A 14,063-nucleotide genomic window follows, 5' to 3' on the forward strand; every position below is an offset into this window, starting at 1 on the left:
CCAAGGGGCTCCAGGATAAAGCTGTGGAAAGGCAGAAGTTGGGAGAAGTATACAAAAAGACTTCTAAGACTTTAGCTATCGCTTATGAAGAACTGGAACCACTAACACATTGTCTAGTCTGGGCTGATCTTCCAAACTGGATGACTGAACCAGGAGGGGGATACTGATCAGGGAAGCTACCAAGAGGCCAATGTCAAATTTGAAGGTCTTAAAAGTGTTCATGGTTTAGACTTGCTCAGTCTGGCTTTAGACTGTATGGCAGAGTGGCAAGAAAAAACTACCACATTAAGTCTGATTTGCACATTGCAAAAAAAAAACCAAAACACTTGGAACATTTTGATGCCATGTCGCAAAAGGTTTTATGGTCAGATGAGACCAAGACTAAACTTTTCGGACTGAACTCCAAACACTACAATTGGCTAAAATCAAACACAGCATACCACCCAAAACACACCATACCTACAGTGAAGGATGGTGGTGGCAACATTACTTTGTGAGGGTGTTTATCTCTTCACTGGGTACCAGGCCATTGGTCAGGATACATGAGAAAATGGATTCTGCAAAGTACATACAAATTCGTCACAAAAACCTGTGGCTTTCTGCCAGGCAGTTGAAGATGGATGGGTTGTTCACCTTCCAGCATGACAACAGCCCTAAACACACTGCGAAAAAAATGCAGTGGCATAAGGATAGGATGGTGAACATTTGTGAGTGGCCAAGTCAGAGCCCTGACTTAAATACGATAGGAAATCTGTGGATGAACTTGAGGAGGGCAAACTGTTGCCCCTCACCATGAATTTTGACTGAACTTGAGCAATTCTGCATAGAAGAAGGGCCAAATATTCCCTGATCCAGGTACACAAAGGTGGTAGAGACATAGCTGAACAGACTGAAGGCTGTCATTAAAGTAAAGTAAACCTGAAGTAGCGTATTGACAATGGGACTCACAAAGTGGTGGCATGGTAGCACTAAATAATAACAAATATAAAAAATGATAAAGGAGAACAATACAGACTAAAACAGTCAGTCATTTATTTTCCAACCTGCTATTTCATAGCATTTGAAAAACTAATATCCAACCTGCTGGAGCCAATCCCAGCCAACACAGGGTGCAAGGCAGGAATAAATCTCAGGCAGGGCGCCAGCCCATCACAGGGCACACACACACACACACACACACACACACACACTAGGGACAATTTAGGATCGCCAATGCACCTAACCTGCATGTCTTTGGACTGTGGGAGGAAACTGGAGCACCTGGAGGAAACCCACGCAGACACAGGGAGAACATGCAAACTCCACTCAGGGAGGACCTGGGAAGTGAACCCAGGTGCCCTTACTGCGAGGCAGCAGTGCTACCACTGCCCCATCGTGCCGGCCCACAGGCTAAAACATTTAGCTAGAAAATATACTTTGATATTTAAAACCCAATAATCTAATAACAGATTTTTCAGGAAAAGCTTATTAAACCTGCAATAAAGTTGTATAGTTGTCAAACTCTGATGTTTTGATAATTCTTGTGACAGAGGGCAACAAATGCTTTATATGGAGAAAGGACCAGTGGTGGTGTTTTAATGTCTGGGGATTGGCATCTAGAAGTCACTAGAAATTTGGCCTCATGGATTTCCAGATCAAATGTTTTCTCAATTAAAATAGTGTATCTAGAGAAGAGTGGTCCAAAAAAGAATGAGGAAAAAGAGTTATTGCTAGTGATAGAAAGAAAATGTTGACTGTTTGCCAAAATGAAAGGACAGGAGGACGAGTGCAGGCCCTGTACAAGAAAGCACCATGAGCCATCTATAGACCATTTATATGGTGTCAAATACAGGAGCAGCCTGCACTTGGGCGTTCTGGTGATCTGGGCTCTTGGAACAGTAGATGAAATTGTGAAATGTTTGTTTTCTTGCGCAATATTAATCTCTCTGCCACACCTTTGTGATGGAAGCAGTCTATGCCTGGAGTTAAGTTGGTTCGATGGAGATCTAAGGAGTGATTTGGCAGGCTTGGATGTAGCACCAGCTCAGTTTTTGGAGCCAACGTAAGATATATGTACTATATTACAAAAAACGTAAAAAGACAAGTATGGCAGAAAAAGTTTCAAAAAACAACAAAAAAAATGATCAGTGTGTAAATTCCAGAATCCCTTAGATTGCAAGGGTGCTCACTAAAGATGAAGGCATTCCTAATAAGAAAAAGAGGATGGCCTGCTTACTGTCACTGTGGACTTTGCATGTTCTCCTTATGATTCCATGGGGCTTTTCTTCAGGCACTGTGGTTATTCGGAGTTTACAGAGTGAAACTTCTGGGAGTGCTCTGACCCTTGTGTCGATTTTATACTCATTTACAGAAGAGAGTAGCTGGGCACTTAACTTGCCAACATGTGTGTAATTTTACTCGGAAAAGTGCAGCGACAGAAACTTGGGAGTGTGTGTGTAGAGAGAGAGAGAGTTTGACCAGTTCTCAACACTTTCCCCTTCAGACTCAAGTTCACCTTTGTTCATGTCCTCTACTGCTGAAATATTGATGCCATCATTAGGCGCCCCTTCATGCAGATGAGTGGCTGATGATAGAATGGCTTTAGAGCTGGGTGTCTTCAGTAGATATTTTTCAAAACCAGAGCAGTGAAGCAAGGCTTCCAGCTCAAAGACTGGACTATGAAATTTTAATCATTGCTGCTGCCTCCATTGTAGGGGTCAACTGTAAAACCGAATGGCATCCCATTTCAGGTGATGCATATCTGAATAATTCAAAGCTTAATTCTTTTTGTTTTGTGACTGGATATGGATGAAACTTTTCAATGTCTGTCTTCTCTTCTACAGGTTCTATGCAGCAGAGATCGTGTGTGGCCTACAATTCCTGCATTCTAAGGGCATCATATACAGGTAAATGGGATAGGGTGGGGAAAGCCCTGGGAGGGCAGTCTAAAACAATAACTTACGGTAGATGGCCCAGAGCTCCATGCTTCTGTGTTTCAGACTGACTACTTTTTTTGGACAAACTGTGATGTGTTCACTCCTTTTTTTAAAAAAAAAAAAAACTGCTCCTGGTTTTTTTAAATATGCCACAGCTTTTCTGGTGTTTTAAACCTGTGTATTTGTCTCTCATACTACTCAGAGACCTCAAACTGGATAATGTCATGCTTGATTCACAAGGCCACATCAAAATTGCAGATTTCGGAATGTGTAAGGAGAATATGGTAGGAGAAAACCGAGCAACGACATTCTGCGGGACCCCAGACTACATAGCGCCTGAGGTGAGGGCAGTAAATGACATTTTTAAAAGAAAAAAAAAAAGCCATTCAGCTCATCATTGCTTACTAGCTCCTGTTTGCCTGAAGTTTTTGAAAACAATAAAGTCAAGAATCAGCTTGCTAACTGATTGCATCATGTTTCTGTAATTCTGAGGGAAGAAATGCTTTATAAATATACTGTATGTGTGAACTTTACTATTAACTAGCCTTCATCTATACCTCTATGTCCCCACTGAAGAACTTATTATACTTATTCAGCTCCTGAATATCTAATCCTAAACATTTGTAATTCTATACTTCTATTACAACTCCTTTCGCTTAGGCTAGTGGTTCCCAAATGTGATCCTGGGGGACCCTCTGTGGCTGCAGGTTTTTGTTCCAACCAGATCCACAATCGGTGATCAGAACTGATGAAAGCTGATCTCATTTCATTAGCTGGACTTTGCCCTGTTCTGAACTTCTCTGGCTCTCCCCTATTCTAGATTCTCCTTGGACTTAAGTACAGTTTCTCTGTGGACTGGTGGTCGTTTGGCGTCCTCCTGTATGAAATGCTGATAGGTCAGTCTCCATTCCATGGGGATGATGAAGACGAGCTGTTTGAATCAATCCGGGTGGATGCTCCACACTATCCTCGCTGGATTACCAAAGAGGCGAAAGATATACTTGAGAAGGTCTGTGCCTAGTGACTGTTTCCAGCTGTTTGCGACCATCTTGTACTGGCTAGCCCTTAATCTTTTTTTTTTTTTTTCTCCTTTCACAGCTTTTTGAAAGAGACCCAACAAGAAGGCTCGGGATCTCTGGAAACATTAAGACTCATTCATTCTTTAAAACTATTAATTGGACGACTTTGGAGAAAAGGGAAGTGGATCCTCCCTTCAAACCCAAAGTGGTAAGTGTGGCAATATCTCCTGTTATAATGAACCCTGAACCTAAACTCCATATACTTTTTGTGTGATTTAAAATGAGTTGACCAGTGTTGGGGGGGGGGGGGGATTGGTGTAACGTGTAAAAAGTAGCAAACATTATGTAGTCAGCATACCTTTTAAAGTAACGAGTAACTTAATATAGTACTTATTTTATTGAAGTAAATATAATATGATCATTGCCATAAACAGTTCGTTATAATAATAATAACAATAATGATTAATAATAGTATGTTTATCTGATGACTTTGTCTAAGATCACTTTGAAGGTATTGTACATAATTACATACATTGGCAGCACAGGCATTTCATAAATATTTATTACTATGTTTATCCAAAGTCCAGTCATACCACCGTAACTTGGGGGTCAGCATTTATTTTTCGTTTAGGCTAGATGGATATGGGGGGGGGTTCTACAACTCTGTCTGTGCCTGGCTTGTCTGACTCCTGTGTTACTTATAAAAAAACAGACAGGTGTTACTGTGTTACTACCAAAGATTATTACTAAAACTCCAAAAACAAATTCTCAGAAGTGTAGCGTTTATTTGGTAACATTGTACACATGTGCACTCCAGCAGTTTCTTGCAGTTAGTGAGGAAGAGGTTAAACACTTGAGTAGCGTGCAATCAAGTGACAATAAGTGAACAAAAGTCGTAAGTATACATTTAACCCTGTATGTGCTGAGAATTAAATTTAATCCCCTCAGTTTAGGCTAAAAAGGGAGCCACTGAGCGTCTCTGGGTTTGAAGCAAGAAGCCAAAGTTGTGGACGGCACACACAGTTTTCTTCAGGACTCAATCACACAGCCAAGCAGCAAAGAGTGTGATGCATGCAATCCACTAAAACAAGCCAATAATTAAAGGGTTTAGTTTTAATTCAGTTATTTGCTATTGATGTGTTGAAAGAGTACGACTGGGTGGTGCACTGGCCAGTGTTCAAATCGTGAATCTTCTGCAGCTGGTGATGGAGATGGAAAAAGTGGTTGGATGTTAGTTTTTCATATGCTATGAAATATAATAAACATTTATCTAAAATATGACAAAGTGACAAATTTTGCTGTGTTTCTGGTCGGTTTCAAGAAGGTTTCTTGTGTGGGGTTTAGGATTTGGAAAGCAAATGCTAGCCAGTGAAAGATGAACAGTTTTTTATATCAAAAGACAAAAAATTACACCAAAAGTAATGCTCTGTTTGTAACACATTACATTTTATAATAAGTAGCTATATAACATACTCAGTTGGTTTCTTTGTAAGTTACAAGTAACATAACTAAGTTTCTTTTATAAGTAGTGTTCCCCGACTCTGGAGTTTAGTACTCCAGTCAATGGCAGTTCTGCTCCAAGTGCAGCGTGCTTAGTGTACTCATCACACTTTAGTGCCATCTTGTGGCCAGATGCATTGGCTGCAGTTCTTTTGTAGCCGTTGATGATCCTTAAACAAATTACACTGGCATTGTAGACTGTCTCGTGTATATTTTACATTTGACGTCGATAAATGTACAGCACATTGGGGCGTAAAGTATGACCACATGAGTATCCCAAGGATGCAGGAGTCTGCCAGGACAACATTGTACCATTTCCTTGTTTTAACCTGTCGAATATTTATTTCCTCCTGACCAGAAATCTCCAAATGACTGCAGTAACTTTGACAGAGAGTTCCTCAATGAAAAAGCTCGGCTTTCCCAGGGTGACAAGAACCTCATTGACTCCATAGAACCCACGGCCTTTGAAGGATTCTCTTTTATCAATCCCAAGATGGAGCAGATGATAAGAAAGTGAGAGAGGTACTGTTCAGGCAACCTTCTGTGAGCAAAGGTGGGGTGTCATCGGTCATTGGGAACCAAAGACGTTCTGCTGTGAAGCAGTGAAAAAATAATAAAATGTACAGTACTGATTAGATGTTGGCTAACACCCTTCCTCCATCAAGAACATTGTACGGTTTTTAATTGTTTCATTACCAAATTTGTGCATGTTGGGATTTAGAACTTTTAAGCTCTTACAGTGGCTGCAAACTCAACACCGACTTCATCACCCAGCAGGAAACATCTGGACAGCCGCCTTATTACTGGATTACATTGCCATTGGGGGTCCTCTGGAATATTGTGAAGCCAGAAATGCAGCTGGAGGCTGAAAGGTCCAGAGGAGGAGTTCCCATGGACTGGTGAGCTCAAGCTGAGGCAGATTTGTGCTTTAGTTTTGATGTCAGGGACTGCGTCCAGTTTGGGGTTACGAAGTGATGTGTAGAATTAGGGATCCTGCATGCCTCCCAATGGGGACAAGTACCATCACTAAAGCTAATTCCAAATCCCATGTGCCAGGACATCGATCAGAATTGGTGAATGCTATGGGAACACTATACAACAAAACCAGGGGGACTTGCTTTGAGGCACCATTGTCATCTTTGGAAGTATCTGTGATGTTACTTGAATATAGTTTTCTGTAGATGGGCTTTGTATATAGAAAAAAAATTATATATATGTAAAGGAAAATATATCTGGCACTGGTGATTGGAGGATGTGCTGTATAGTTTGGCACTGTCGTCATGTCTTTTATGTCTTTAATAAAACTGAAACAACAGGTGTTTCACAACTAAGGTTTTTATTTTAAACTACAGTGAAATAAAATTCAAGTTTTTAACACTAGAATCCCTGAAGTTTGCGATTTTTTCATTGTCCTTGACCTCCTTGAATTTTCCTTACATATGCCAAGAAGCTTGTAGCTCCTTAGTACTGCACTATTAACCCACTTTTGTTTTGCAAATGTGTGGATTTGCAGAATGCAACATGCTGCAACCCAAAAAGCCATACAGTCTTATGAAGGCATTGACCTGCTGAAATCCTCATAGCTGATGTCTGTATTGAAGTGTTTATCTGGCAGTGCATATGTAAGGTAATAAAATATTGTGATTTGAAATAGATACATGTCATGTGTGTTGCGTGTCTACAATGATCAGTATATATATATAGAGTGACAGAGGAAATGCGAGGCAAGAAGTGAAGAAGAAAATGCTTTTCATATGTTAAAGTAATAATGACATAATTTTGATGTGAAGTGTAGGATGTGTGAAGCCCAAATATCCAAGAAACACTTTAATAAAAGGTGCAAGAAAACAAGTATGCCTTTCTTTTTCTTCGGTTTTATTCTTGAATAAATTGCTCAACTGACATGTTGCTGAAGCCCAATTATCAGTTGGTACAAAATAAAAGACGTTCTCACACGTGTGTGCTTGCGCGTTTCAATTTAAACCAGCTGTCACAGTGGTAACACTGCTCCATCATGGATCTGTGTAGATGGCACAGTGAATAAGCTACTGCTTACCAATGGTGAGGTAAAAGGTTCGAATCCCGTGTCTTGTCTGTATTTAGCAATTTGAGTAGTGAGCTGCTCTTATTATCATATAACAAAAACATGATATTTGATTTGAGTCTGTAACATCCTGTGTAAATTTATGGCACTTGTAAAAGATGTTCCTTTTCCTCGTACACAGACATTCATATCAACATGTCATTTGAATGATTTTTTATACAGTTTTATTCTTGGATTGTTGAATTTAAAAAAATGGTTTAAATGACATGTTGATGTGAATATCTGTGTACGAGGAAAAGTAACATCCGCCTTAGACACTGCAGTGTCTATTTGCTCAACAAGACAGCAAGAAGAAATGACTGGGTTGTGTTTGTGTGATTTTATCACTTCTGCACTAACTTTTACAAGTTCCATAAATTTACACCGGCCGTTACAGACTCAAATCAAATGCATATGTTTATTATATAATAGTAACAATAATAGCAGCTCCCTACTTAAAACGGTAAATGCGAGGAAGACCCAGAATTGAACCTGCACCCTCTTGATTACGAGGCAGCAGTCCTTACCTTTGCACGAGGCAAGCAGACATGTCTACTATGTATCAATTGATAATCAGGCTTCAGTATTTACACTTTGCCAGTAACATGTAAATTGAACAATTTATTTTTGTTTGGTTATATTTTTGAATAAAAGCGCACTTGTTTATTTACATCCTTTGTGAAAGTGTTTCTTCAATATTTGGACTTAAATCTTCACACATTATACATTTCATGTGAACATTTTGGCTGTTATTACTGTAACATGAAAATGTTTACGTTTTACTTATGTGTTCAGCATTTCTTGCCTTGCATTTCCTATCATCCTACATTTACACAGATCGTTGTAGATACGGAACACTCATGAAATGTATGTATTCCAAATAACAATATATTATTTACCCTGTACAATTCCAGACACCTGACTGCCAGATAAAGAGACTTCAGCTCTGAGAATTCTGTGTCTGACTTGACTTCAGCTGCCTCGGTGGGGAATGGGATGGCATGCTGCTGGCTGCTAGTGCTGATTGACATATCTGCAAAACAAAGACGCTGGTGAGAAGGTGCGAAGGAATTTAAGGTGGCCTGGCATTACGAATATTTTCATAGGCTTCAGGGATCTAATGTTCAGAGATGGGTGTTGTGAGACTTGAAACGCTCGTCCCAGTTGTTTTTTTTACAGATATTAGAAGTGCCAATGAAACTCCAGGGGTGACACATTTCATTTTATTTTAAAGCCGTTCATACCTCCATTTAAAGTGAACCGAAAGAGGAGGAGACGATTTAGGGCTATGTGTTTACAGTCAATTGTTTTGTTTCCTCACACACGATTTAACCCAGAGCTAATGAACCATTTCCTAGTGTTGACCAACGTGTCTCCTGTCAATTAATTGCTGAATTTTAACTGTGAAGACGATGACAGAAGCGGGCCGTTGCAAGACATCTTAAGAGATAGGTTCATCAACTACGAGGGTTCACTAAAGACACTCACAGTAGCAGTCCTTCAGAATTCTCCATATCTGGTGTTGCTGGGGTGAGACTTGTCTGACATTGAAAGTGATTTTACACAAACCACTCCTAAGAAAGTTTTTGGCCTAGTAACAGAAGGGGATACTTTGTCACAAGCTGGCTCCACTCCATGTTTACAGCTGGCCTTGAGGAGTTATGAGGCCATTCAGTGTGAGATGGCGACTCTTGGAATGTCACAAGACAAGAATCGGGATAAAACAACGCCAACTCAGGTCGACGCTGATCCTCTCACTAAATTACAATTTCAATTCAGGCAAATTTTGGCCGCCTTAAAAGAGGAGCAATGGAATGATGATTCCATTAAGTTTGCGATTTATACAGCTGTTCTAGTTAATTTCCAACACATTCAGCATCCCATGCCACTGGGCCCTCACTTTGTCCTAAATAACGATCTTCTGTACTGGGGAGCCATGCATTCGGGAGAGGTACAGTCGTTGTCGTTAGTGGTGCAGTCTTACTGGTGGCATCTCCTATGAGCCCATTTGTGAACTGAATAGACTCCAGAGCACATTAAACTGTGATTCTACTGCCCGGGGATTAATTAGGATGTTTAATGCTTTTGCACTTCCTTTCCCAATTCCCCTTATTCGTATTCCTTTTGAGTGAATCGGGGTTGACCTAGTAGGACCCCAAGAGCCCTCAGCTAGAGGACATAAATATATTTTATATATTTTAGTCCTTGTTGATTGTGCTACCCAATATCCTGAGGCTGTCCCTCTGCATACAGCTGCTACAAAAGTAATAGCACAGGAATTGGTAGAGGTCTTTGCGAGTGTCATCATCCCTAAAGAAGTCCTAACAGACCAAGGGACGCCATTCACTACAGAAACGTTCGGGAAAAGGCTAAGTTGCTCCAGATGAAACATTTAAAAACACCGGTATTCCATCCTCAATCCGAAGGTTTTGTAGAGATGTTTAACCAGACCCTAAAACAAAAGCTATGCAAGGTGGTCTGTGAGGATGGAAGGAACTGGGACCAGTTAGTGCTCCTTGCATTATTTGCCTATCAGGAAGTCCCCCACGCTTCCACAGGTTTCCCACCTTTTGAATTATTTTATGGGCGACAACCCTGTGGCATATTGGATATTACAGTATTTCAAAAAAAATAAATAAAAAAGATGGGAGGAAAAGGCACTCCCCTCGACAACTATATTAGAATATATCATGCAATTATGTGATAGATTTGGGAAAAATCCAGCCCATTCTTAAAGAACACACAGAAAAGGCACAAGCAGTACAGGCCCGTAATTATGACTCTGGCATGTTTCTTCAGGAGTTCTGCCCGGGAGGTTGTGTCATGGTCCTGAAACCCACCTCCAATTCCAAATTATTGGTTCATTGCCAAGGCCTATATGAAATTAAGGAGAGGAATGGCTCATTGATTGTTTGGTGAAACCGCTGAATCGTTGACCGAGGGGACAAATCTATCGTGTGAACTTGCTGAAATGTGGAAGAATAGAGTCCCTGGTCCCTCATCTAGACAGCCCTATTCATTCTTTGTTTGGAAAACAACACTTAAATTCAGGCCCAATTTCACAGAAAATTAATGAAAGGAACTGGAATCAGTTCTCCTGTTTGTCTTCGGTGTGATAGAGGAGAGTCACAGTTCCTGGTCCAGTCATGTTGTCTTTATTTCTAAGCCTGGCAGAAGATGAAGGTTTTGCAATGACTTCTGTCGACTTAATCAGGTTTCACAATTTGACGCTTACCCAATGTTGCGAGTGGATGACCTCCATGAACGGCTCGGCAAGGAGGAATTGACCACGCTTGATGTGATGAAAGGGTACTGGCAGGTTCCTTTAATGGACTCTGCCAAGGTGAAGACTGCATTTAGCACCCCTGGTGGACACTGGCAGTACCATGTCCTTCCATTTGAATTACACAGGGCACCAGCAACCTTCCAGTGTCTGGTGAATAGAGTGCTTCGTCCACATAATTCCTATAGTGCTGCCTACCTGGATGACATCATCATCTATTCCAGCACATGGAAAGAACACCAACAACAGGTCCAAGCCATGCTCCATACACAAGGTAATACCAGTCTTCATATCATCATAAAGAAGTGTTTCTTTAGGTTGACCAAAGCCAAATATTTGGGCTACCTGGTGGGTAGGGGTACAGTGAAACCACAGTGTTCTAAAGCTGATGACATATTAAAATGGCCCTGTCCAAAGACCAAGGGTCATCTGTGTCAAAGTGTCACCCTTGGAGAAACAGAATCATGTAGGATGATAAAGCTGGTCACGCTGGAGCTTGAAGTCATGAATCAATAAAAGGCCACATTCAGTCCATTCACTATGGACAGCTCCGTCCAGACCTGACACAGCTTACAGTACTAGAGTTCACGCTTCTGACCCACTTCCCAGAAGTCCTAACCTATGGGCTGCTGTGACATTGAGCACAGCCTTCAGATGATGGTTAAAATTATTATCATGAAGAAAAGTTGGCGCCCTGCGGTGGGCTGGCGCCCTGCCCGGGGTTTGTTTCCTGCCTTGTGCCCTGTGTTGGCTGGGATTGGCTCCAGCAGACCCCCGTGACCCTGTGGTTAGGATATAGCGGGTTGGATGATGGATGGAGGGAAGAAAAGTTGGTTTGGTGGAGTTTATTTTTTACATTGCTCTAGAATATTTGTTTTCCTATTTATAGGATCTTAATCTTCATGACTCCGACTCGTTTGGTTTTCATTACAAAATCCTGTGTACAGTACAGTACACTGACTGGGGACACTGCTGCAAAAATGGCACCACCCTGACTATCTGTGGTCATAGAAGATTGCTGGGCATCTTCAGTAGGATGTATCCTGATGTCCTGGCTAAACTGCCCACCACAGCCTGGTCATTCTGGCCTCCTAATCATCCCCTGTCTCTAACTGGCTAACTATCTCTCTAGCTAACGTGTGGTGAGCTTACTGATGCTAAATGGCTGCTGTCACATCATCCAGGTGGGTGCTGAATAATGGTGAAGATTGAAGTGGCTCTCCACTCTCAATGTAACAACAACAACAACATTTATTTATATAAAACATTTTCATACAAAAAGTAGCTCAAAGTGCTTTACATAATGAAGAGAAGAAAAATAAAAGACAAAATAAGAAATTAAAATAAGACAACCTTAGTTAACATAGAAAGGAGTAAGGTCCGATGGCCAGGGTGGACAGAAAAAACAAAAAAAAACTCCAGAAGGCTGGAGAAAAAATAAAATCTACCTAACATAAATGAAATAGTCCTCTTTGTAGTTCGGGTTTTTCACGGAGTCACTTGATGCTGATGGTCATACAGACTTCTGGCTTTTAATCCATCCATCATTGTTGGAACATCATGGTGCTTTGGGTAGATGCCACCACCAACAGGACACCGGAAAAGGAAACAGAAGAGAGAGTAGGGGTTAGTACAGATTTTGAATGAATAGTTATTATAATGAATTAGATATACAGAGTATCAGGATTAAATTACTGTGAAGTTACGAGAAGGCCATGTTAAAATAATGTGTTTTCAGTAGTTTTTTAAGTGCTCCACTGTATTAGCCTGGCGAATTCCTACTGGCAGGCTATTCCAGATTTTAGGTGCATAACAGCAGAAGGCCGCCTCACCACTTCTTTTAAGTTTTGCTCTTGGAATTCTAAGGAGACACTCAGTTGAGGATCTGAGGTTACGATTTGGAATATAAGGTGTCAGACATTCCGATATATAAGCCGGGGCGAGATTATTTAAAGCTTTATAAACCATAAGCAGAATTTTAAAGTCAATTCTGAATGACACAGGTAACCAGTGTAGTGACATCAAAACTGGAGAAATGTGTTCGGATTTTCTTTTCCTGGTAAGGATTCTAGCAGCTGCATTCTGCACTAGTTGCAAACGATTGATGTCTTTTTTGGGTAGTCCTGAGAGGAGTGCGTTACAGTAATCTAGCCGACTGAAAACAAACGCATGAACTAATTTCTCTGCATCTTTCGATGATATAAGAGGTCTAACTTTTGCTATGTTCCTTAGGTGAAAAAATGCTGTCCTAGTGATCTGATTAATATGCGATTTAAAATTCAGATTACAATCAACGGTTACCCCTAAGCTTTTTACCTCCGATTTGACTTTTAATCCTAATGCATCCAGTTTATTTCTAATAGCCTCATTGTATCCATTATTGCCAATCACTAAGATTTTGGTTTTTTCTTTATTTAATTTGAGAAAGTTACTATTCATCCATTCTGAGATACAAGTTAGACATTGTGTTAGTGAATCAAGAGATTTGGGGTCATCAGGTGCTATTGATAAATACAGCTGTGTGTCATCAGCATAGCTGTGGTAGCTCACGTTGTGCCCTGAGATAATCTGACCTAATGGAAGCATGTAGATTGAGAAGAGCAGTGGACCCAGGATAGAGCCTTGTGGAACACCATATAGGATATCATGTGTCTTTGAGTTATAATTACCACAACTAACAAAGAATTTTCTCCCTGCCAGGTAGGATTCAAACCAATTTAAGACTCTGCCAGAGAGGCCCACCCATTGACTAAGGCGATTCTTAAGAATATTATGATCAATGGTGTCAAATGCGGCACTCAGATCTAAGAAGATGAGAACAGATAAATGGCCTCTGTCTGCATTTACCCGCAAGTCATTTACTACTTTAACGAGTGCAGTTTCTGTGCTGTGATTTGTTCTAAAACCTGACTGAAATTTATCAAGAATAGCATGTTTATTGAGGTGCTCATTTAACTGTATAATGACTGCCTTCTCTAGAATTTTACTTAAGAAAGGCAGGTTAGAGATGGGTCTATAATTTTCAAGAGCAGAGGGATCGAGATTATTTTTCTTAAGTAGGGGTTTAACTAGAGCAGTCTTAAGACAGTCTGGGAAGACCCCCGTATCTAATGACGAATTTACTATGTCAAGAACATTATCAATAAGCACACCCGATACTTCTTTGAAAAAATTTGTTGGTATTGGGTCAAGGGCACAGGTGGAGGGTTTCATTTGAGAAATTATTTTATGTAAATCAGGTAAATCTATCCTAGTGAAAGACT

At 40.5% G+C, this 14,063-nt stretch overlaps 1 protein-coding gene across 2 annotated transcripts in view; it reads left to right on the forward strand.

Annotated features, from left to right (window-relative positions):
• Positions 1-6,817, forward strand: part of LOC114669240 (protein kinase C delta type-like) — a 93,089-nt gene extending 86,272 nt beyond the window's left edge. For both annotated transcript variants that reach the window (XM_028825440.2, XM_028825441.2), the window contains exons 14-18: positions 2,823-2,885; positions 3,118-3,256; positions 3,736-3,924; positions 4,014-4,142; positions 5,793-6,817. In XM_028825440.2, the coding sequence (XP_028681273.1) occupies positions 2,823-2,885; positions 3,118-3,256; positions 3,736-3,924; positions 4,014-4,142; positions 5,793-5,951 (679 nt within the window). In that variant the 3' untranslated portion in view covers positions 5,952-6,817. The remainder of the gene's footprint in view (positions 1-2,822; positions 2,886-3,117; positions 3,257-3,735; positions 3,925-4,013; positions 4,143-5,792) is intronic.
• Positions 6,818-14,063: the final 7,246 nt, after the last annotated feature.

The sequence above is a fragment of the Erpetoichthys calabaricus genome, chromosome 18, assembly GCF_900747795.2.
Source record: "Erpetoichthys calabaricus chromosome 18, fErpCal1.3, whole genome shotgun sequence".
Lineage (NCBI taxonomy): Eukaryota > Metazoa > Chordata > Cladistia > Polypteriformes > Polypteridae > Erpetoichthys > Erpetoichthys calabaricus.